This window comes from Ranitomeya imitator, chromosome 5 (assembly GCF_032444005.1).
Source record: "Ranitomeya imitator isolate aRanImi1 chromosome 5, aRanImi1.pri, whole genome shotgun sequence".
NCBI lineage: Eukaryota > Metazoa > Chordata > Amphibia > Anura > Dendrobatidae > Ranitomeya > Ranitomeya imitator.
The window spans coordinates 128,896,736-128,921,844 of NC_091286.1; the positions used below are offsets into that span (position 1 = coordinate 128,896,736).

A 25,109-nucleotide genomic window follows, 5' to 3' on the forward strand; every position below is an offset into this window, starting at 1 on the left:
AAACCTCAACATACTGTGTAACCATTTTTTTCAGGGGCATTATAAACAACCTTGGAAAAAATAACTTGGCTGTTGCATCACAGACCACAGTCACCATGGTGATTTAGTGGTGGTGGCTGATGAGGAGGAGTAGAATGAGGAGGATAACAGCAAATAGGCAAAATCTGGAAGCGTATACCAATGTGTGGGTGTGAAGAGGTGCATGGGAATAGACCTCCCAAAAAAATGACACTGGATTTGAGGTTATGTTTCGCTGTTATCATTTGGTGGTGTAGGGAAGTCAGGCCCAATCCAGCCCTTGTTCATTTTTATAAGAGGCAGCCTGTCAGCATTTTCAGTTGACAAGCGGATGCGCTTATCAGTTATAATTCCACCAGCGGCACTAAAAATCCACTTTGACAAAATGCTAGCGACAGGGCAGGCCAGGACCTCCAAGGCGTAGAGAGCCAGTTCATGCAACATGTCCAGCTTGGATACCCAATAATTAAAAGGCACAGAAGAATCACGGAGGACGTTAGTACGGTCAGCAAGGTACTCCCTCAGCATCTTCACAAACATTGCACTACTTGTGCCTCCGGGCCAGTGTGATGGGAGGGTCTGAGAAAACTCTCCCAGGCCTTTGCCAATGTTCTCCTGCCTCTGCTGGATCGGAGTTGTGCCTCGGTCACCTGTACTCCTTGGTTGTCCAGTCCAATGAACTGTGAACTCTCCCACCAGCTTTTTCAGATGGGATTTTTTTTAATAATTCCGCAACAATGGCCTTCTGGTACTGCACCATTTTAGTACACCTGTCTGCCTCTGGAAGAAGAGGTTGAAAGTTCTCCTTGTAGCGTGGATCTAGAAGTGTCACCAACCTATAATGACTGTCACCCATAATTTGGAGAATACAAGGGTCACAGGAAAGGCAGCCATGCAGTATGCAATGAAGTAAGCCACATACACTCCCTGCCTACCTAGCACTGCAATCTATATACCCCATAATTAGGTCTTAGGATTGTCAGTTTAGCTGAATTTGTGTATTTAATTACACTGGTCTACAATAAAAAAAAAAATTCTGGCATGGATTTTAAGAACAGTTTTAGACTAATTTGAGGGTGCTGAATTCAAATCTGATCTTATAATTTCTCTATCACATCACGTTTTTGCATTATAGGTATATAGCCCATTTTCATGAATTCCATGATAAATATAAGTAGTGTATGAAAAGTGCCGGTTTATACGGTTCGCTAAGATAAATTTAGTTTTCATTTAGTCTCCCAATAAATGTGAGAATATCTTTGTTTTCTTTGAACAGGCATAATTCCCATTTGTTATGATAACACCCTTGTTTTCTGTGCTACTGGGACAGTAGAGCTACAGCAGAGCATCGGGTGAAAACTGAATGGCCTCAGTGACAGAGTTTGGCATCTGGCGATAAGAATGTCAACCATGATCCTCTAGTGGATAGGAAGGACATTGTCTTTCCTCCCTTACACATAAAGCTTGGATTGATGAAGCAGTTTGTCTAAGCTCTCAATCACAGTGGAGAATGCTTTAACTATATATGTTCAACTTTTCCTGGTCTTAGTGAAGAGACAAAAAAGGCTGGAATATTTGATGGACCTCAAATAAGGACACTTATGAGAGACCCAAATTGTATCACATCAATGAATGAGACAGAAGAAAGAGCTTGGAATGCATTTTGTAATGTGGTGCAGAATTTTCTAGGGAATAAGAAAGCAGACAACTATGAAGAGATTGTGGAAAAGCTACTAATGAGTCTGCGAAATCTTGGACGTAGAATGAGTATCAAGAGTCACTATTTACACAGCCATTTGGACATTTTTCCAGAGAACCTTGGGGATGTAAGCGAGGAACAAGGGGAGCGTTTTCATCAGGACATTAAAACAATGGAAGAACAGTATCAAGGCCGGTGGTACTCACATATGATGGCTGACTATAGCTGGAGCTTGATGAGAGACAACCCAGAAGCTGTACATCACAGATCAGCCAAGAAAAGAAAGTTCACATAACTGCTATTTGTCATTCATCTGTGTGCCATATATATGTGTTTTTATATTTTGTAGTTTAATTCTGTAAGTATATTTGATTTGCTGTACATAGATTTGGTAATCTTTGTTATTCCTTGATTTAAAAAAAATACAAAATGTAGTACCGAAAATCATGTGTTTTTATCATAAAACATTAGGAGAAATTTTCATCAAAAATTGAAAATATCTCGAAATCCTGATGTGAGCCAAAAACGGAGTTCATATTTGTAATCAGCAGCCAAAATAGACTTAAAATATGTTTTAAAACCTTTTGCCAGAAAAATTATGTTGACTAGTGTTATGGTATACCCCAAGTAACTATACACCACCTATTTTGTACCTATTGCTGCAGCAACTCTCCCTACACTGGTGATTTCGGAGCTGACTGTGCCGAGCAGGGCAGCGCCAGGTCTGATATAGACCTGATGACGCTGTGCAGCCACCCAATCACTAATGCCACAACCAACATGGCTGCGGCATTACAGTGCGTGGCAGACAATCCTGCATGTTTATTGGCGCTCTAAAGAGTGTCACACATGCAGGGTGGAAAAGAAAACAGAAAACAAGTGACTAGCACACTCCTAGGAATTGTGATGCAAAATGGAGGGGTTTATTTACATATAAAGTCACAAACGTTTCGGTCAACTCTAGACCTTCATCAGTGTGCTAAGTACACCTGTATGTAAGATAGAGCCCCAAATGGAATGTAAATAAATGGCATAAAAAAATATAACTGGTAAACTCGAACCAGGACAAACAAATTGGAGATGTCTAATGGAAAGGGTTAAGCCAAGGGGAGGGGAGAAAACCCTTATAGCTAAAGAGCTTTTCTATATATCAAGGTTTGGGCACCTATCGACTGTGCACCTCCCCCCTCGGCTGTGCTTTGCATTTTCTATATCACATGCAGGGTGGAGACCTATGCTCGCACCGAATAATCCCGGAAATACTTGGCGCTCGCAGAGCACCACGAGTACAGCGATGCTCGGGCAAGTACTGAGCATTACAGAGTATGCTCGCTCACCACTAGTCATGATATCTTTCCATGAGCAGGATCTCATAACATGTGTCATACCTCAACAACCCAAAGCACGTAAGTGGTTTTAGAACAAAAAAATGGTTAAAGAAAGTAAAGGTTTTGGAATAGCCAAGTAAAAATCCTGACCTTAAGCCTATAGAAATGTTTTGGAAGGACCTGAAGAAAGCAGTCCAAAGGAGAAAACCCACCAAAATACAAGTTGAAGCTGTTTTGTATGGAGAAGGGGATAAAATTCCTCCAAGTCGATGTTCAGGATTAGTCAACATATACGGAAAACGTTTAGATGCAGCTTTTGCTGCACAATGGTGTCACATCAGCTACTGAAAGCAAAGGTTCACATGCTTTTACCACTCACACACGTGATATTGGATCATTCTCGTCAACAACAAAAATGGCAGTAATGTTTTTGACTCTTGTTTCCTTTGGTACTTTTAGATTGTGTGTGAAAATCTCATGTACTTTTAGGTCAAATGAATGCAGAACTATGGGAAAATGCTGAAGGGTTCACAAACTTTCAAGCAACACTATTGTCTGAAAAAAATAGCAAAAAGTTCAGGCTCCTAGTGTTCAGTAAGTTTTTTTTTCTGATTTGCATTTCAGATTCACTGTCCCTTGAGATGCATTATTAAATCCATTCACCAAGTTTGTGAATCAGTCTAGGTGAACTGAAGACAAAAATAAGGGAATTGATTTTCCCATTACATTCTATGGATCAGTGACTACAAAATGGCTAAATAGAATAAATATGTTCACCCCATGTCCTTTAGGTCTGAGCACAAGGCTCCATTCCCCATTCAGATGCTGTATAGTACCAGATCCCCACCACAGTTGGTGCCTCCAAAAAAAAAAAAAGAGGATAATCAGCAGATTTTGTGCACACTCTGGTAACATGAACAATTCTGCTCCTTGGTAATACTGATTTGATTTGCTAATATCTTTGATAAAATGCTTCTAACTTCATCTGCTCTTTCTTTCCGATGTCCACATATCTTAGTAGAATGCATTATTACTGTATTCCCAGAGAACACTTGTTAAAGAGAAACTGTCATCACTCCACTAAATGAATTGCATTCTTCATTTAATAAGAATTCTAGTGTCGTTTTTTCTTTACATTGCTGTGTTCCTCTGCTATTCGTCCAAGACAAGAAATTCATGACAAATTAACAAGTGGGTCCATTAATGTGTGTGTTCCTGCAGTCTGGCATTGCTAGGCCTTAGTCACACAACAATATTTGCTGCACATATCAAGATGGCCGTAAAGAGTTGTCAATACATCCATCCCCAAGGCCGTAGAAGGGCTTTTTGTTTTTTATTTTTTATACTTGCTGGTGAGATGGAGGGACACCATGCTGTGGTGATGGGGGGCACTCTGGGGACATCATACTGTATGTGGGATGACTATGCAGACATCATACTATGTGTGGGCATAATACTGCATGGAAATGAGACTGTGGGGGTATTACACTTTGTTGGAGAACTGCGGGGACAACATATTGTCAGGAATTAATGTGGAGGTATCATATTGTGCATGGGGGAAACAATGGGGGCATCATGTTCTGTGGTCATCATACTGTATTGTTGAATCACTTTGGAGGCATCATACTGTAAAAGAAGGCAGAGTGTGTGAGTGGCAGCTTTTGAGCATCATACTGTATGAAGGCCATAAAAGGGTATGAATCTGTATGGGAACACTAAAGGGTTTTTATTAGGTGAAAAATGTCTGTCTGGCAATACAAAAACCACTGGGCAGAGTTGGAGATGTGGATTAGTGGTAAAAAAAAGTCACTGCCTGATGCAAAAGGTGTCCCTCGTTCTCATACTTCAGAGATGGGAGTTATGGTAGAGCTGCTGCCGCTTTGAATTGCATTGATTTCGATCAATCACTATAAAAAACAGAATCTAGAAGTGTCACTAAAGAGTTAATCCCCAGATCATAACTTAATCCCCTTACTGCAAGTAGAAGATAACTTGCTGATCGCTGGAACCCACAGCTATCCTGAGATCAGGTAGGAAAGCTAGAGAAAGGGGCTCTAGAACCCAGTCTTGAATGGAGAAGAGGTGTGCATGCTTGACCTATGCTCCTTTTATTGTCAATGGGACTGCTAGAAATAGCTGAATACAGAGCTCACTTTTTCCAGCTGTCCCATAGACAAGGAATAAAGTGGAGGTCAAACATGTGCCCCTCCGCTCCATTCAAGAGAACCACCTTCTCGGTATTGATGGGGGTCCCAGAAGTCAGATCCCAAGCAATCAGGAAGTTGTCCTCCATTCTGTAGATGGGGAATAATTTTGGATTTGGGGAATGACCATATATTCTCTTTTAAGTATTAAAGAGTTTATCTGTCAGTAGGATCAACCCTCCTAAGCCAGCTATATGGGCATGTAGATCATAAGAGGCTGAATTCTAAAGACATACTGATAGGAATTATAGATTGTGAGCGCCGATGAGGACAGTGCCAATAGTGTTTGTAAAGTGCTGTGGAACTAATGGCGCTATATAATGAGTAAAATAAAATTAAAAAATACCATATCTCCGATTCAATGTTTTATTTCAGAGAAATCCATATTTTTCTTATATGTAAATGAGATGTTAAGATCTATGGGCCCGATACTGATCTGCATGAGAATCTGCCTCCAGAGCTTGTTATAAATGAAAGGGGACGTCACCAGTGTGAGACAAGTAACAGACAGAACAGGAGAACTGAACTTTGTCTCATTACAAGCAGGGCCGTATTTGGCCTTTATGCTGCCCTAGGCACTTTTTGTGGTCGCGCCACTTACTGATGTCACACACTGAGTCGGTGCACACCACATCTACTTAAGGCAGATCTACTCTGTAAAACGCTTTAAAAAGCTCTAATTAAACACTAAAACAATGAACGTCTGCACTTGCTGCGCATAGGTTCAGTATTTTTTTTTAACACCTTCAGCTTTTCAAAGTCATCAAGAGATTGAAATAGGTGACCTAACCATTGCTTCAGTGAGGAGAGGCCTAGTTATATAGAGACATGCTGTCTGCTCATTCACCTCTCCTCTTTACTGAAGGTGGTCAAAAGGAAGCCAATGCACAGGTAGCAGGCATCAGAGCGAGCTTTCAACCGCATTGTGTGCACCCACAATGACACTTGGAGCGCGCTGCTGCACTCATCCAGTGTCGGTGGTTTCACACTTGATTTTTTTTTTTTTTTTAAATCAGGAAATATCAGGTTTTTCAGCCAAATCCTGATCCTTTCAGGATCAAGTTTTTGCCCATTCACTTTAATGGTGTCAGGTAAAATCCAGTTACTTCAGGTTGCTTCCGGACACCATTAAAATGAATGGACAAAAAACTGGATCCTGAAAGGATCAATATTTGGCTGAAAGTCTTAGGTACTTACCGTTACCGGTATTTTTCAGAGCCCATAACAGCACCAACGAAAGAGGGTATCCGCCCTTCAAGAACAGGAAACCTACAAATACAAAAAAGGGTGGCACCTCTCCCACGCATCAGTTGGATTACAGAGCTCGAGAGGACCACCATGGTTAATGGCAAATAATATGTACAATACTCAAATTACTAACTATTTCACACAAGTGAACATCATAAGAGGAAGAAGTGCACACCCAATGTGAAAAAGGAAGGAATGTAAGGGTGCCGTCACAGGCACCGAAAAATACCGTTAACGGTAAGTAACTAAGACTTTATTCGCTTGCCCATGACAGCACCAATGGGAGAATTACAGAGAAGTAATAATTACTTAGGGAGGGATCACAGCCTGCAGCACCCTTATGCCGAAGGAGAGGTCTGAGGAGGCACCCAAGTCTAACCTATAATGATTGTAAAAAGTGGACGGAGAAGACCAAATAGCCGCCTTACATATCTGGTCAATGGAGACTTCCGACCTCTCTGCCCACAAGGCTGCTGTGGATCGAGTGGAATGCGCCCTCAATTTCTCTGGTGCTGGCCTGCCACTCGATGTATATGCTAAAGAAATATCCTCCCTAATCCACCTAGCGAACGTGCTTTTAGACACCCCAAGACCCTTCCTGGCACCTTGAAAGGAGACAAACAAGGCATTGTCTCTCTTCCAAGAATCAGTGACCAATAGGTACTTTAGAAGAGATCTCCTGACATGCAGAGTATGGAGCTTCCTCTCTTTTTGGTTAGTAGGGTTGGGGAGGAAAGATGGAAGGACTATTTCCGGAGACCTGTGAAAACCAGAAGCTACCTTAGGCAAGTAGGCTGGATCCGGCCTAAGTACTACCCTATCATCTTGGAACTGTGCATATGGTGGGAGTCTAGAAAGTGCATGGATGTCACTCACCCTTTGTGCTGATGTAACTGCCACCAGGAAGGCTACGTTAAGTGATAGTATCTTCACAGAGGCCAAAGAGATGGGCTCAAAGGGGGCCTCCATCATGGCCTCGAGTACTAAGTTTAAATCCCTGGGCATAAACTTTATTCTATGTATGGGTCTGGACCTGCCGACTGCCTTAATAAATCTACTGACCCAGTAGTTACCAGCAATTTCACAACTGAATAGGGCCCCCAGGGCTGACACCTGAACCTTTGGGGTACTGGTGTAAAGACTCATGTCCAGACCTTTCTGCAGAAATTCCAGGATTTGAGCGATTGGAATCCCCTCCCCGGCTCTAAACTCTGGAATGTAAAAATTTCTTCCAGGTCCTAGCATAGATCCTGGTTGTCCTTCCTACTTTTAACAAGGGTAACCTCTAGCTCTCAGCAGCAACCGTTCAAACTCCACGCCGTCAGATCGAGACATGCCACTTGAGGATGGTATACTGGACCCTGGGAGAGGGTCCTGAGACATGATAACCATGCCCTCTGGGCCAAAAGGGAGCAATCACTATTCTTGTTTCGTCCTCCCTGACCTTTTTCAGTACTAGAGGCAACAGGGTTAAGGGGGGGAAGCGTAAGTCAGACTGAAGACCCATTTTATCAGGAAGGCATCTACGGTCAGCGGACCTTCTCTGGGATCCAGATAACAGAATTGATTCACCTTTCTGTTCTTCCTGGTGGCGGAGAGGTCCACGTCTGGCCGACCCCATCTCCGTACAATCTGGTCGAAGATGGATTTCTTTAGCGACCATTTCCCCTGCCTTGGCAGGCTGCGGCTTAAAAAGGCTGCCCTGGTATTGTCTTTTCCTTTTATATGTAGTGCTGTCAAAGATAGAAAACGCTGCTCTGCTAACTGGAAGAGGCATTCTGTTGTTTCCATTAGAGGTCTGGAAAGAGTCCTGTCCTGGTGGTCGATATAGGCCACTGCCACCTGATTGTCGGAAAGGACTCGCTCGTGATTACCCTGCAGATATACAAGGAGTCTCTTAACTGCCAGCCTACTGCTGTTAATTCCTTTAAGTTAGAAGAACTCTCTAACTCATGGTGCTCCGATAGACCCTGGACCATGATTTCTCCCAAATGAGCCCCCCATCCCGAAGGGCTTGCGTCTGTGGTGACTATACGGGCTATGTTATTGTTCCCAGGAAGCCCTCTGGATAGGTTATCCCGATCTAGCCACCAACTAAGGGATTTTACTGAGGCCCAGAATAAAGTCACCTGACCCTGCAAAAAACCCCAAGGCTTCTATCATTCAATAAGACGTCACTCTGTAGAGTCATTGTATGAAACTGTACCCATTTGACCACAGGGATGCAAGATGATAGGGAACCCAATAGGGACATAGCTTTTCTGAGGGACATGGTAGAGTTGTTAGAAGCCCCCAGAACCTGCTGATGAAGATGAACCAATTTGTCGGGGGGCAGACGACATTCCTCAGGCGTGTGGCGAAGTAGGAGGGAGAAACATGAGGTTCTGCAATCTAATCTAGAGGCTAACTGTCCCCCCTTTACCCCCTCACAGTTTGATGTACACAAGGCTGACAACTTTTTTGGGAAAGAGTCTGGCAGGGGGCATCTACACAGTGCACACGCCCTGTGTCTCGATTTCCCAGAACATTTCTTCCCCTAGTAATACAGAAACTAAGGGGGAAACTGCATCACCGAATGTACTTTCAGGAAGATCTCTTACCCATGTTGCAGTTAATAGGTACCGGATCACTAGGGGGACATCTCTCAGCCGATGCTGCCGATTCCTCAACTCTGGAGGAGCTCCTGACGATGGATTGACCACTTGTCCGGCTACTACCCGCTTCCCAGGTTTTTTGTCAGACTGTCCGGGGCTTCTGAAACATCTGTTGCTCCATAGCCTGCTGCTGCTGGACCTCCTGCTGCTCAGAAGGAGCTTCTGTCACGCCCATCATAAGAATGGCACAGAAGATCAGATGCAGGTGTTCCCAGGATTTTTAAGGGATCTCCCCCGCCCCCCCCCCCCCCCGACATCATACCCAGTGCTGCAGCATGAATGCAACAGCAGCCTCCATGTTGAGCAGTAGGCCGGCATCTGGCTTCCAGGATGGACCCTAGGCCCCGCCCACTCGATGCATCACCATCGCGCCGAAGGATCGCCCAAGGACGTTACCAGACTGGCCACCGACATGCCATGCTACGTCACCCAGCATGCCCCCAATGCCTCCAGACCCGGAGAGCGCAGGCCAGGAGGCATCAGGACCATCAGGGGGAATACTTACCTTCCGGCGCTGGCCCACCAGAGTCGGTAATCCCCCAGACACCACTCCACCTGCTCGCTCACTGCTGTGGAATCATAACATAGTAACATAGTTAGTAAGGCCGAAAAAAGACATTTGTCCATCCAGTTCAGCCTATATTCCATTATAATAAATACCCAGATCTACGTCCTTCTACAGAACCTAATAATTGTATGATACAATATTGTTCTGCTCCAGGAAGACATCCAGGCCTCTCTTGAACCCCTCGACTGAGTTCGCCATCACCACCTCCTCAGGCAAGCAATTCCAGATTCTCACTGCCCTAACAGTAAAGAATCCTCTTCTATGTTGGTGGAAAAACCTTCTCTCCTCCAGACGCAAAGAATGCCCTCTTGTGCCCGTCACCTTCCTTGGTATAAACAGATCCTCAGCGAGATATTTGTATTGTCCCCTTATATACTTATACATGGTTATTAGATCGCCCCTCAGTCGTCTTTTTTCTAGACTAAATAATCCTAATTTCGCTAATCTATCTGGGTATTGTAGTTCTCCCATCCCCTTTATTAATTTTGTTGCCCTCCTTTGTACTCTCTCTAGTTCCATTATATCCTTCCTGAGCACCGGTGCCCAAAACTGGACACAGTACTCCATGTGCGGTCTAACTAGGGATTTGTACAGAGGCAGTATAATGCTCTCATCATGTGTATCCAGACCTCTTTTAATGCACCCCATGATCCTGTTTGCCTTGGCAGCTGCTGCCTGGCACTGGCTGCTCCAGGTAAGTTTATCATTAACTAGGATCCCCAAGTCCTTCTCCCTGTCAGATTTACCCAGTGGTTTCCCGTTCAGTGTGTAATGGTGATATTGATTCCCTCTTCCCATGTGTATAACCTTACATTTATCATTGTTAAACCTCATCTGCCACCTTTCAGCCCAAGTTTCCAACTTATCCAGATCCATCTGTAGCAGAATACTATCTTCTCTTGTATTAACTGCTTTACATAGTTTTGTATCATCTGCAAATATCGATATTTTACTGTGTAAACCTTCTACCAGATCATTCTACCTTCTACCAGAATCCTCCCTGGACCCACTGTGGTGCTTCCAGGGACCCCTCACCAGCCGAGGTAGGGGACCCCTGCTACCTAAATCCAACCGGCGGGGCCTGGGATCCTGATGAATCCTCCAGGTATCTTGTAGGAACCCAGTCATTTTCAAGAACAGGAAACCAACTGATACGTGGGAGAGGTGCCGCCTTTTTGTATCTGTAGGCTTCCTGTTCCTGAAGGGCGGTTCCCCTCTCTCATTGGTGCGGTCATAGGCGACCGAATAAAAGCCTGATTTTCCCTGCCTTGAAAAAAACACAAGTGTGAAACCAGCCTCAGTGAGTAAGCACAGACTTGCAAGCTGATTTTAGACAGCACTCACGTTTACTAACAGAGAGCTGACAATAAACACAAACTTTAGTATACAAATATGAGAGTGCTGCTAAACACCCTCATTTGCATATTAAATAAAGTAAAATTTACTTTATAGCGCCAGTAAAAACTTCTATAGGAATATGCCCCCTAATCCCCATTCTAAAGTGACAGACTCCCCTATTCACCAGTATATAGCAGCACCAACCTCCCCTGTTCCCCGGTATACAGCAGCTCCAGCCTCCCCTGTCACCAGTATATAGCAGCCTCCCCTGTTCACCAATATACAGCAGCACAGGCCTCCCCTGTTTACCAGTCTACAGCACAGCCTCCCCTGTCACCAGCCTCTCACCAGTATACAGCAGCATCCTCCCCTGTAACCAGCCTCCTCTCATCAGTATACAGCAGCAGCCTCCCCTGTCACCAGCCTCCTCACCAGTATACAGCAGCAGACTCCCATCAGCAGACTCTTCTCACGAGTATACAGCAGCAGCCCCCTCTCACCAGTATACAGCAGCAGCCTCCCCTGTAACCAGCCTCCTCTCACCAGCATACAGCAGCACCGGCCTCCCCTGTTCACCAGTCTACAGCACAGCCTACCCTGTCACCAGCCTCCTCTCACCAGTATACAGCAGCATCCTCCCCTGTCACCAGCCTCCTCTCACCAGTATACATCAGCAGCCTCCCCTTTCACCAGCCTCCTCTCACCAGTATACAGCAGCAGCCTCCCCTTTCACCAGCCTCCTCTCACCAGTATACATCAGCAGCCTCCCCTGTCACCAGCCTCCTCTCACCAGTATACAGCAGCAGACTCCCCTGTCACCAGCCTCCTCTCACCAGTATACAGCAGCAGACTCCCCTGTCACCAGCCTCCTCTCACCAGTATACAGTAGCAGCCTTCCCTGTCACCAGCCTCCTCTCACCAGTATACAGCAGCAGCCTCCTCTCACTAGTATACAGCAGCCTCCCCTGTAACCAGCCTCCTCTCATCAGTATACAGCAGCAGCCTCCCGTCACCAGCCTCCTCACCAGTATACAGCAGCAGACTCACGTCAGCAGCCTCCTCTCTCACCAGTATACAGCAGCAGCCTCCCCTGTAACCAGCCTCCTCTCACCAGTATACAGCAGCAACCTCCCATGTTCACCAGTATGCAGCACAGTCTCCCGTCACCAGCCTCTCCTGTTCACCAGTATACAGCACAGGCTCCCCTGTCACCAGCCTCCCCTATCTTCTGTATATATAATTGTCTAAGGGTTTTTCCGTCTGTCTGTCTGTCTTTGTCTGTCCTGGAAATCCCAGGCCTCGACCAATCAGCAACGGGCACAGCGACGATGTAATAAAGGACGTAGACATCTCACGTTTCTGATTCAGCGACGGGCACAGTATCGATGTAGATGTCATAATGGTTGCCATGGCGACGATGATGTCATAAAGGTTGCCTCGACCAATCAGCGACGGGCACAGTGTGCCGCGAATTCTGGAATCATCATTGTCCATATACTACGGGGACATGCATATTCTAGAATACCCGATGCGTTAGAATCGGGCCACAGTCTAGTACACCAATATACAGCAAAGCCTCCTCTGTCACCAGTCCCCCCTGTTCAACAGTATACAGCAGTAGCCTCCCGTCACCAGCCTTCCCTGTTCACCAGTATACAGCAGCAGCCTCCTCTCACCAGTATACAGCAGCCGCCTCCCCTGTAACCATCCTCCTTTCACCAGTATACAGGAGCAGCCTCCCGTCACCAGCCTCCTCTCACCAGTATACAGCAGCAGCCTCCTCTCACCAGTATACAGCAGCAGCCTTCTCTCACCAGTATACTGCAGCAGCCTCCCGTCACCAGTATACAGCAGCAGCCTCCCATCACCAGCCTCCTCTCACCAGTATACAGCACACCCTCCCATCACCAGCCTCCTCTCACCAGTATACAGCACACCTTCCCGTCACCAGCCTCCTCTCACCAGTATACAGCACACCCTCCCATCACCAGCCTCCTCTCACCAGTATACAGCACACCTTCCTGTCACCAGCCTCCTCTCACCAGTATACAGCAGCAACAGTGTCCCCTGTCACCAGCCTCCCCCTCATCTTCAGCTCTATGAGCGCTCACCTGCTCCTGTGTCCACCTTCCATGTTGTCTTCCTCCTCCTCTGCTGTAATGTCTGCAGTGAGAGATGATCTCATCCTCCTCACATGCACAGATGCTGCAGCACCTCAAATGCAGGGACCTTTTTGACCCCGCAAGTTGCGGCGCCACTACTTCCTTGGTCAGTCAGCTCCCTGCATCGAGGTGAACATGGAGGTGCGCGCTTAATCCCCCCCACCCGAAAAGACAACAGATTTCCTGGATTATCTAATGGAGGGGAGGGGGAAGTTAAAAAAATTCCCTGTCTTGGTGCCGTGCCCAGTGCCAAACACACGTACCCTTCAGTGCCTAGTGGCAAATACGGCCATGATTACAAGCGCATTTGCTGCAGCTCTCACAGCTCTGCTGTATTGCAACATTGGCTGCCTGTGAGATGGAAGCTGAAGCTGAGAGGAACCTGCAGATGTGTCAGGTATAATCATACAGCTCTGCAGTGAGATCAGGAGAGCAGCCATTACACATCACACTGTAACTCTCCCATCTATGTATATGATTTCTGGGGGCACATTCTCATGCGTGAGTGTCTGGTCTACAGTCCTGAACAGCTTAGTTACATATAAAAATGTGGAATTGTCTGGAATAAGACAACATAACGCAGGTATCATTTTATTCTGCTTCCTATGACCTACATTGCCATATAGACGACTCAGAAGGGTTGATCCCATCACAGAATCCCTTTAAATTGTCCTCAAGGTTTATAGAATCATCAGGAAAAATATAGACAACATAAAAGAACTTACGGATAGCATCCATTTCCAAAATTGCTTGTTTTGCCTACAAATAAAAAATATGAAATATTTCACTCAAATAGTAGGCAACAGTATAAATCCATATATTAAAATATAATAGCAGGTAACCGATAAGTCAGTTTAATTATATGGCATTTCTAAGCCTATAAATGTATTAAAATCATCAATAATTAAACTAAGATCTTTGTACTAGTCACTTTCCCTGCAAATGGTGCAATGAACAGACAGTATAGTATAGTATACAGCTGTAGAGCTGTGATCAGTGTTTAGCATTAGAGACAGTTTTCACCAGCCAAATAACATTTAAAGTATTATACAGTAATATTCTTTCACGTAAAGTCAGCTTTTATGGCTACAATATTTGTGTGATCTGGTTGATCAAAACTGTGTCCCTTTTATTTTTACCATAGTAACAGCAAAATTGTTTTTACCACTAGATGGCAGTAACATACTGCGGTCGTCACAACGTCAGGGAGGGAGAACTAGGGTATATGCGGTTATTTTAAGTAATAAGTCTTAAACTATAATTCTATGTCCCACGGACTAATATTTTAGAATGATGAAAAGAACAGAATGATTTTTAGATTAGCATTTTAAAGCTAAGAATTATGTATTAGAATGGTCATGCAGGTTTCACTACGGACCGCACAATCTGTCGGTTGCTTTGGCAGGGATTTCTAAAACCTGGTCTTATTTAAAGAATTGTAAACGCTGCTGGATTGATGAGAGAGCTGCAAGAAAAAGGACTTTCAAGTTTTTAGTATTTTTTCAATATTTTACTGTTACAGGTAAATCTCTGTTCATGTAACAACCCTGCTGGCATCACTGCATGGCCTCCCATTCCCCACCTGCCTTACACTTACTGCTCCAGGCCATGCTGTGAGTTCTATCTGCTGCCAGCTCCATGTTGTGTACCTCATGTCTCCTGTCTGCTCCTTGCATACTTCCTGGCTGTGTGCACAGGGCGTCTCCACCGGCACTTCCTGAGTCATAGGGTATGTTTCCACGTGCAGGAAACGCTGCGTGTCTGATGTTGCATAGAGCCGCAGCGTCAGACACGCAGCGTCCAGATGTTACAGCATAGTGGAGGGGATCGAATGAAATCCCGTCTCCACTATGCGTGGTAACGCACGCGGCGGCCCTGCGACTCCGGACATGCTGCGCGTCTTTTCAGATCGCAGCATGTCCGTATATCTTGCGGCGACGCTGCATCGCCGCAAGATATAGCACAGGGCCCTATGCGATGGGTGCGATGATGCCGGATGTGTGCTATGAACACATCCGGCATCATCGTGTCCCAGAAGGGGGCGGGGCTTACCGCAGAGCGGCAAAGCCGCTCCGACGATACCGCCTGCCATCCTGAAAGTGGACACATACCCTTATGGGGATGGTGTGCACCTTCCTAGGTGTCCCCAGCCAATTGCCATGAAGTCTCAGGTACTTAAGACATCCCCACTAGGGTTGAGCGAAACGGGTCGAACATTTTCAAAAGTCGCCGACTTTTGACAAAGTCGGGTTTCATGAAACCCGATCCGAGCCCTGTGCGGGGTCGGCCATGCGGTACGCGACTTTCGCGCCAAAGTCGCGTTTCAATGATGCGAAAAGCGCCATTTCTCAGCCAATGAAGGTAAACGCAGAGTGTGGGCAGCGTGATGACATAGGTCCTGGTCCCCACCATCTTAGAGAAGGGCATTGCAGTGATTGGCTTGCTGTCCGCGGCGTCACAGGGGCTATAAAGGGGCGTTCCCGCCGACCGCCATGTTACTGCTGCTGATCTGAGCTTAGGGAGAGGTTGCTGCCGCTTCGTCAGAAGCAGGGATAGCGTTAGGCAGGGTCCATTAACCACCAAACCGCTTGTGCTGTAGCGATTTCCATAGCCCAACACCACTTTCGGTGTGCAGGGACAGTGGAAGCTACATTTTTTTTTTTTTTTTCCTCAGCGCTGTAGCTCATTGGGCTGCCCTAGAAGGCTCCCTGATAGCTGCATTGCTGTGTGTACGCCGCTGTGCAAACCAACTGCTTTTTTCAAAGCACAAATCCTCTTGTTCCTTCCTTTCTGCACAGCTATCTTGTTTGTTTGTCCACACTTTTTATTTAATTTGTGCATCAGTCCACTCCTTATTGCTGCCTGCCATACCTGTGTGCGTCCTCTCTCACTCAGTGGGCCCTACAAAGCCTATTTTTTTTTATTTGTTTTCTAAATTCTCCCCGAAACAATCATTTCATTTTATTTGGTTTATAAATTCTTCCTTAAAAAATCATTTTTTTTTTATTATTTTTTTTTCTAAAGTCTCCCTTTTAAAAAAACAAAAACAAATCAGTGGGAGATTAATATTTACATTTGCGCTTCAGTGACAGTCCTGCGTGTGTGGCATCTCTCTCATTTGTTGCCACCAACAACAGAGTGTGTAACATTGTGCCTGATTTTCGTTGTGGTCTCACCCACCTGTAAAGGGGTAGCTAAATCATACTGAAGTTATAGCTCACCGTGTAATTTGTGTGACAGCAACAAATACCGTTAGTTTGGTAACGTTTTTAAAACAATGAGGAAGTCTGGTGGAAGAGGTCGTGGCCGGGGGCGTTCATTGTCAGCTGGTAATGAGGGTAGTGGTAGTGGTGGAGCATCAGGTGGTCGTGGGAAAATATTGCACCTAAGTCTGGAGCTGTGGAGCCAGGTTCGTCGTCTGCCTACACAAGGCCTCGAACGCTCCCTTTTCTGGGAGTAGGAAAACCGCTTTTAAAGCCGGAGCAGCAAGAGCAAGTTTTGGCTTATCTTGCTGACTCAGCCTCTAGCTCTTTTGCCTCCTCTCGTGAAACTGGTAAAAGTAAAAGCAGCGCGTCGTTAGTGGATGTTCACGGTCAGGGACAAGTCGCTTCCTTGTCCTCTTCAGCAAAAACAACAACAGAGAAGAATGCAGCAGGCGACACAACGGGTTACTCCATGGAGCTCTTTACACATACCGTCCCTGGCTTAGAAAGTGAAGCAGTTAACAGTCCATGCCCATTACAAGTTGAATCTGACATGGAGTGCACTGATGCACAGCCACAGCCAGACTACTATGCTGGTCCTTTGACTCAGACCACAACATTGCCCTCGCAGGGTGCTGATCAAGAATCAGACCCTGATGAGACTATGTTGCCCCATCACGAACGCTATACCACCGACCGACACGGTGACACAGACGAAGTTGCACACGAGCTACAAGAAGAGGTAATAGATGACCCAGTTCTTGACCCCGATTGGCAGCCATTGGGGGAACAGGGTGCAGGCGGCAGCAGTTCTGAAGCGGAGGAGGAGGGGCCGCAGCAGGCATCAACATCGAAACAGGTTCCATCTGCCGGGCCCGTATCTTGCCCAAAACGCATGGCAAAGTCAAAACCTGTTGGAGGACAGCGTGGCCATCCGGTTAAAGCTCAGTCTGCAATGCCTGAAAAGGTATCCGATGCTAGAAAGAGTGCAGTCTGGCATTTTTTTAAACAACATCCAATTGATCAGCGCAAAGTCATCTGTCAAAAATGTTCAACTACCTTAAGCAGAGGGCAGAATCTGAAAAGTCTCAATACAAGTTGCATGCATAGACATTTAACCACCATGCATTTGCAAGCTTGGACTAACTACCAAACGTCCCTTAAGGTTGTAGCACCCTCGGCCAATGAAGCTAGTCATCAACGCAACATCCCTTCCGGCAGTGTAGGGCCACCATTTTCCGCACCACCTGCAGTATCTGTGCAGGTTTCTTTGCCAGGCCAAAGCAGTCAGGGTCAGGGAATCACCAGTTTCGTAGTAGGAAACACTGCATCTAGGGCACCGGCGGCAACAATACCATCTCCCACCGTCTCTCAGTCTGCCATGTCCACCGGCACCCCCGCTAGTTCCACGATCTCCAGCTCTCCAGTCCAGCTCACCCTACATGAGACTATGGTTAGAAAAAGGAAGTACTTAGCCTCGCATCCGCGTACACAGGGTTTGAACGCCCACATAGCTAGACTAATCTCGTTAGAGATGATGCCCTACCGGTTAGTTGAAAGCGAAGCTTTCAAAGCCCTGATGGACTACGCTGTACCACGCTACGAGCTACCTAGTCGACACTTTTTTTCCAGAAAAGCCATCCCAGCCCTCCACCAGCATGTTAAAGAGCGCATCGTCCATGCACTCAGGCAATCTGTGAGCACAAAGGTGCACCTGACAACAGATGCATGGACCAGTAGGCATGGCCAGGGACGTTACGTGTCCATCACGGCACACTGGGTAAATGTGGTGGATGCAGGGTCCACAGGGGACAGCAAGTTTGGGACAGTTCTGCCTAGCCCACGGTCTAGGAAACAGTTGGCTGTAGCCGTTCGCACCCCCTCCTCCTCCTCCTCGTCCTCCTGCAGAAGCGAGACCTCGACCACAGACCGCAGTCGCACAACCACTCCATCCGCAGCTGCCACTGTTGCACACCAGGTCTCCCATTATGGGGCAGCTACTGGCAAACGTCAGCAGGCTGTATTGGCTATGAAGTGTTTGGGCGACAACAGACACACCGCTGAAGTTCTGTCCGAGTTCTTGCAGAAAGAAACGCAGTCGTGGCTGGGCACTGTAGATCTTGAGGCAGGCAAGGTAGTGAGTGATAACGGAAGGAATTTCATGGCTACCATCTCACTTTCTCAACTGAAACACATTCCTTGCCTGGCTCACACCTTAAACCTGGTGGTGCAGTGCTTCCTGAAAAGTTATCCGGGGTTATCCGACCTGCTCCTCAAAGTGCGTGGACTTTGCTCACATATCCGCCGTTCGCCCGTACACTCCAGCCGTATGCAGACCTATCAGCGTTCTTTGAACCTTCCCCAGCATCGCCTAATCATAGACGTTGCAACAAGGTGGAACTCAACACTGCACATGCTTCAGAGACTGTGTGAACAGAGGCGGGCTGTTATGTTTTTGTGGGAGGATACACATACACGGGCAGGCAGTAGGATGGCAGACATGGAGTTGTCAGGTGTGCAGTGGTCGAAGATTCAAGACATGTGTCAAGTCCTTCAGTGTTTTGAGGAATGCACACGGCTGGTTAGTGCAGACAACGCCATAATAAGCATGAGCATCCCCCTAATGCGTCTGCTGATGCAAAGTTTGACGCACATAAAGGATCAGGCGTCTGCAGCTGAGGAAGAGGAAAGCCTTGATGACAGTCAGCCATTGTCTGGCCAGGGCAGTGTACAGGACGAGGTAGCGGGCGAAGAGGAGGAGGAGGACGAGGAGGATGATGGGGATGATTATATTTTTAATGAGGAAGCTTTTCCGGGGCCAGTGGAAATTGTTGGCGCGGCAAGGCCGGGTTCTGGTTTTTGGAGGGACACAAGTGACGTGGATTTGCCTGAAACTGCCCCTCAACTAAGCACAACCACAGATTTGAGAACTGGAACTTTGGGCCACATGGCGGATTATGCCTTACGTATCCTCAAAAGGGACACACGCATAACAAAAATGATGAACGATGACGATTACTGGTTGGCCTGCCTCCTTGATCCTCGCTATAGAGGCAAATTGCAAAATATAATGCCACATGAGAACTTGGAACTAATATTAGCAACCAAACAATCAACTCTTATTGACCGTTTGCTTCTGGCATTCCCTGCACACAGCGCCCGTGATCGTTCTAACACGAGCTGCAGGGGCCAGCAGACCAGAGGTGTTAGAGGGGCAGAAATCAGAAGTGGCGTTGGCCAGAGGGGTTTTCTGACCAGGTTGTGGAGTGGAGTGATTTTGCTATGACCGCAGACAGGACAGGTACTGCAGCATCAATTCAAAGTGACAGGAGACAACATTTGTCCAGTATGGTTACTAACTATTTTTCATCCCTTATCGACGTTCTCCCTCAACCGTCATTCCCATTTGATTACTGGGCATCAAAATTAGACACCTGGCCAGAATTGGCAGAATATGCATTGCAGGAGCTTGCTTGCCCGGCAGCTAGTGTCCTATCAGAAAGAGTATTCAGTGCTGCAGGTTCAATACTAACAGAAAAAAGGACTCGTCTGGCTACCCAAAATGTAGATGATCTAACCTTCATTAAAATGAACCACAACTGGATTTCGAAATCTTTTGCCCCACCTTGCCCGGCTGACACCTAGCTTTCCTATGTAAAGGTCTTGCCTGTGGACTATTCTGAACGACTTTTCCAATCTCGTAATTTGCAGCACCTGATTGTCCAGCATCCGACATGTTAACACCTCCCTAAATGGCCAAAGTCCCCACACGGGGCCGTGGTATTGCCACTTGGCGCCAGCACCCATGAGAGTACTGTTTGTCTGAAGAGGTGGGTGTGCCCGCTTTTGGTCGACGGCACTGCCACTAGGTCCCTCATAGTACAATAAAGTGTCTGGCGGTGGTGGTGCGCACCCAACGTCAGACACACCGTTGTAATATGAGGGGCCCTGGGCCTGTACCGCCGGCCACAAGACAGTCCCCCCCCCAGGTCAAACAGTGCTCTACCACTTGCAAAATTTTCTCTCACAGCTCCACCAATGTTTAGTCTATGCGCTGACATCCTTCAATGCCTGGCACTGTCAATACCATTGTATTGACATTTTTCTTATGTTAGGCCTTCGAAGCCTGTCTGCGGTCACTCCTTCCACTAGGCCTCCACTGACCTGTCTACTGCTGCCCGTGTTCCCCTGGAACCAATTTTAAATTGCCTACAGCCAGCCCAATTTATTATGTTAGGGCTTCGAAGCCTGTCTGCGGTCCCTCCTTCCACTAGGCCTCCACTGACCTGTCTACTGCTGCCCGTGTTCCCCTGGAACCAATTTTAAATTGCCTACAGCCAGCCCAATTTATTATGTTAGGGCTTCGAAGCCTGTCTGCGGTCCCTCCTTCCACTAGGCCTCCACTGACCTGTCTACTGCTGCCCGTGTTCCCCTGGAACCAATTTTAAATTGCCTACAGCCAGCCCAATTTATTATGTTAGGGCTTCGAAGCCTGTCTGCGGTCCCTCCTTCCACTAGGCCTCCACTGACCTGTCTACTGCCGCCCGTGTTCCCCTGGAACCAATTTTAAATTGCCTACAGCCAGCCCAATTTATTATGTTAGGGCTTCGAAGCCTGTCTGCGGTCCCTCCTTCCACTAGGCCTCCACTGACCTGTCTACTGCTGCCCGTGTTCCCCTGGAACCAATTTTAAATTGCCTACAGCCAGCCCAATTTATTATGTTAGGGCTTCGAAGCCTGTCTACGGTCCCTCCTTCCACTAGGCCTCCACTGACCTGTCTACTGCCGCCCGTGTTCCCCTAGAACCAATTTTAAATTGCCTACAGCCAGCCCAATTTATTATGTTAGGGCTTCGAAGCCTGTCTGCGGTCCCTCCTTCCACTAGGCCTCCACTGACCTGTCTACTGCCGCCCGTGTTCCCCTGGAACCAATTTTAAATTGCCTACAGCCAGCCCAATTTATTATGTTAGGGCTTCGAAGCCTGTCTGCGGTCCCTCCTTCCACTAGGCCTCCACTGACCTGTCTACTGCTGCCCGTGTTCCCCTGGAACCAACATCAGAAAATATAAAAATAAGTATTTTGCTTATAAAAAAGAAAATACTGGAGAGATATCAAATGCAGACATTTTAACATTAAAAACAAACACATACAACAAAAATCTGGTACAGTACTAAAAATGGCCACCAGCTACAATAACTTTCTCCTGCAAGTAGTTAACTGAAAGTTTTTTTCAATTTTAAACACAGATATGGCATCCACCGAGTGTTGTCCTGTCGCGTCTTCTTTATATTATTGCCAAGAAGATGCAAAACAATGAAAATAATAAAATCATTATTTACCAAAAAAATAGAGTAAGTCAAAACCACATTGCAAATAAACATTCATTACAAATAAAGAAGCAGGGCGCGTCCGAGGGTGAGTATATACCTAATAAGAATATAATCACCCTCGGACGCGCCCTGCTTCTTTCCGACAGCCTTCCTTCCTAAGAATCAGCCCTTCCGTGGTGTAGAGAGAGGGTGTGTTACACTCCAAGGTGTTCCCCTGGTTGCCTTTTCTGAGCTTCGATCTTCATGCTCTCGTTTAGTAGTTGTTGGAAACTACACTGCATTAGGCCTACAAAATGGGTATAGGGTGAAGAGAGATGGTGTGTTACACTCCAAGGTGTTCTCCAGGTTTCCTCGCCATTGCTTCGATCTTCAGACTCTCGTTTAGTAGTTGTAGAAAACTACACTGCATTAGGCCTACAAAATGGGTATAGGGTGGAGAGAGATGGTGTGTTCCACTCCAAGGTGTTCTCCAGGTTGCCTTTCCAGAGCTTCGATCTTAGTGCTCTCGTTTAGTAGTTGTTGGAAACTACACTGCATTAGGCCTCCAAATTGGCTATGGGGTGGAGAGAGATGGTGTGTTACACTCCAAGGTGTTCTCCAGGTTTCCTCGCCATTGCTTCGATCTTCAGACTCTCGTTTAGTAGTTGTAGAAAACTACACTGCATTAGGCCTACAAAATGGGTATCGGGTGGAGAGAGATGGTGTGTTACACTCCAAGGTGTTCCCCAGGTTTCCTTGCCATTGCTTCGGTCTTCCGACTCTCGTTTAGTAGTTGTAGAAAACTACACTGCATTAGGCCTACAAAATGGGTATAGGGTGGAGAGAGATGGTGTGTTCCACTCCAAGGTGTTCTCCAGGTTGCCTTTCCAGAGCTTCGATCTTAATGCTCTCGTTTAGTAGTTGTTGGAAACTACACTGCATTAGGCCTTCAAATTGGCTATGGGGTGGAGAGAGATGGTGTGTTACACTCCAAGGTGTTCTCCAGGTTTCCTCGCCATTGCTTCGATCTTCAGACTCTCGTTTAGTAGTTGTAGAAAACTACACTGCATTAGGCCTACAAAATGGGTATGGGGTGGAGAGAGATGGTGTGTTCCACTCCAAGGTGTTCTCCAGGTTGCCTTTCCTGAGCTTCTATCTTCAGGCTCTCGTTAAATTGTGGTTAAATGGAACAACTGCATTTGGCGTACTAGTTGGTTTGGGGCCTACTAACAGTGTCTGCCGCTCCTTGCTATTCTCCTGGTTTCCTGTCCTGAAATTCCGTTTTCAGGCGCTCGTTAAGTAGTTGTTAATGTTAGACTGCATTTGGCCTACTAGTTGGGTTGGGGCCTACTATCGGTGTCTGCCACTCCTTGCTGTTCTCCTCCACTGAACAAAGCTGTGCCGCCTGTTTACTACGGTTGCCAATTTTGAACTGCATTTCGACTACTTACTGATTTGGGCCTGCTCTCTGTGTCAGCCTCTCATTCCAGTTGTCCTCCACTGCAATGCCCCCTGGTTATTCCGGTGTTACCAATTTTGAACTGCATTTAGCCAACTTTATTCTTTGGGCCTATATCTGTGTTTCCTCCTCATCCTGCCCATTGCCCAGCCAGTGATAGATGAGTCTGCTGGTACATTGACCCATAACGCAACATTCCCCGTGCACGCTGCACAACAACATTGTGACCCTGCTGAAAGTCAGGTTGCTCTTCCCGCATACCATACCACCTTACACGGGGACAAAGAGGAAGGTGCAGATGAAAGTGCAGGTTCCTTCATCAGGTGGGGGGAGGAATACTAGTTGGCGACGTCACTGGCACAGGGCCTCTCATAGTACGCAAAAGTGTTGCTGCCGGTGGGAGGCGCCCCCGCCGTGCAAACACACCGCTGTACTTTGAGGGGCCCTGTGCCAGTGCCAATGCCAACGAGTGGGCCCCCCCTGCTTGCTCAGGTTCACAGCACTTGCAAAGTTGAAATACTTACCTCTCCCTGCTCCACTGCCGTGACGTGGTCCAGATTTCCTGGGCCCACTAATTACTTGAACCAGCCCTACCCACCACAACTTTAGCCAAATGACCCCCAATTTCAAATGCCTTCCAATTATTATAAGGTAAATTACGCTTGACAAGCTTCATTAAGAAGAATGGATGGTTTTGACATTAAAATGGGCACTCTAGGTGTTTTCCTGGCCCCCACTCACTGCCGACTATGCTGCCCCATTGACTTGCATTGGGTTTCGTGTTTCGGTCGATCCCGACTTTACGTCATAATCGGCCGATTTCACTCGACCCGACTTTTGAGATAGTCGGGTTTCGCGAAACCCGGCTCGACTCTGAAAAGGTCAAGGTCGCTCAACTCTAATCCCCACCCCTAGGGTGGGGCCTGAGCAACGTACTCCTGTCAGTCTGTACTTTGTTGCCAAGTTGTCAACTCCTGTCCTGTCTCTGCCTTCTCTGGGGACTGCATACCCAGACCCGTTACTGTGCTTTGTATGTTTTGTTTCTGCCTCCCTGAGGGCTGCATACTCAGGTCTGTGTCTTACCCTGTTCCTGTACCTGAACTAGTCTGAACTCAGTCCTATACCTGTGTCTACTTGTTACCTTGTCTCCAGCCTTCTCTACCCTGCTGGGTGTATCCTTGTGCTCCGCTTTCTCTGTTTTCTTCTGCTCTGCTCTGTTCCGCTCCTTGCGACTCCGCTCATTTGCGGTCCTGTCTTGCTCTCGCTCCGTGCTTTGCGGTTCTGTTCTGCTCTCGCTCCGCAGTTCCGTCCCACTCTGCGTTTGTCCCCTCGCTCCGCGGTTCCGTCCTGCTCTCGCTCTGCGCTCTGTGATTGTGCCCTGCCCCAATCCTTGCGGTTCTGCCCTGCTCCGATCCTTGCAGTTCTGCCCTGCTCCTTGCGGTTCTGCCCTGCTCCAGTGTGAACAGGTCCCTGTTTCCATATACTATGCATACCTGTCTATGTTCCAGGTCTTACCCATTCCGGTTCTAGTCCCGTTAGCTGTGCCCCCCCTTGCCAGTGTCTCAGCCATGCCCGCCTGCCAGTGCCCAGCCGTGCCCGCCTGCGTCTCAGCCCCACCTGCCAGTGCCTCAGCCATGCTCACCTGCATCTCAGTCGTGCCCGCCTGTCTGCCAGTGTTCCATTCCCCAGTGGGCTCAGCAGCCACAGCCAGACTCCACCCTGGAGTGGTACTTGGTAGCTATCTGCCTCACAAGTCTGACCTCACCATCAGAGGCTCCAGTGAACACCAAGGAATCTGCTTAGTTACGCCCCTTCAAAGGAAATCTGGTTTGAGGTACAGTGGGGTCACACCCCGCGCCAACCATTCAGGGTGCGAGCATTACAATTTGCTTAGGCCATGGTCCCCGCTGAGTCCCATGG

The 25,109-nt window shown here is 47.1% G+C and overlaps 1 protein-coding gene across 4 annotated transcripts in view; it reads right to left on the reverse strand.

Annotated features, from left to right (window-relative positions):
- The window catches only part of PLEKHG1 (pleckstrin homology and RhoGEF domain containing G1), a 362,060-nt gene that overhangs the window by 50,595 nt on the left and 286,356 nt on the right, over positions 1–25,109 (reverse strand). For all 4 annotated transcript variants that reach the window (XM_069769145.1, XM_069769146.1, XM_069769142.1 and 1 more), the window contains one exon: positions 13,945–13,978. In XM_069769145.1, coding sequence (XP_069625246.1) covers positions 13,945–13,978 — 34 coding nt within the window. The remainder of the gene's footprint in view (positions 1–13,944; positions 13,979–25,109) is intronic.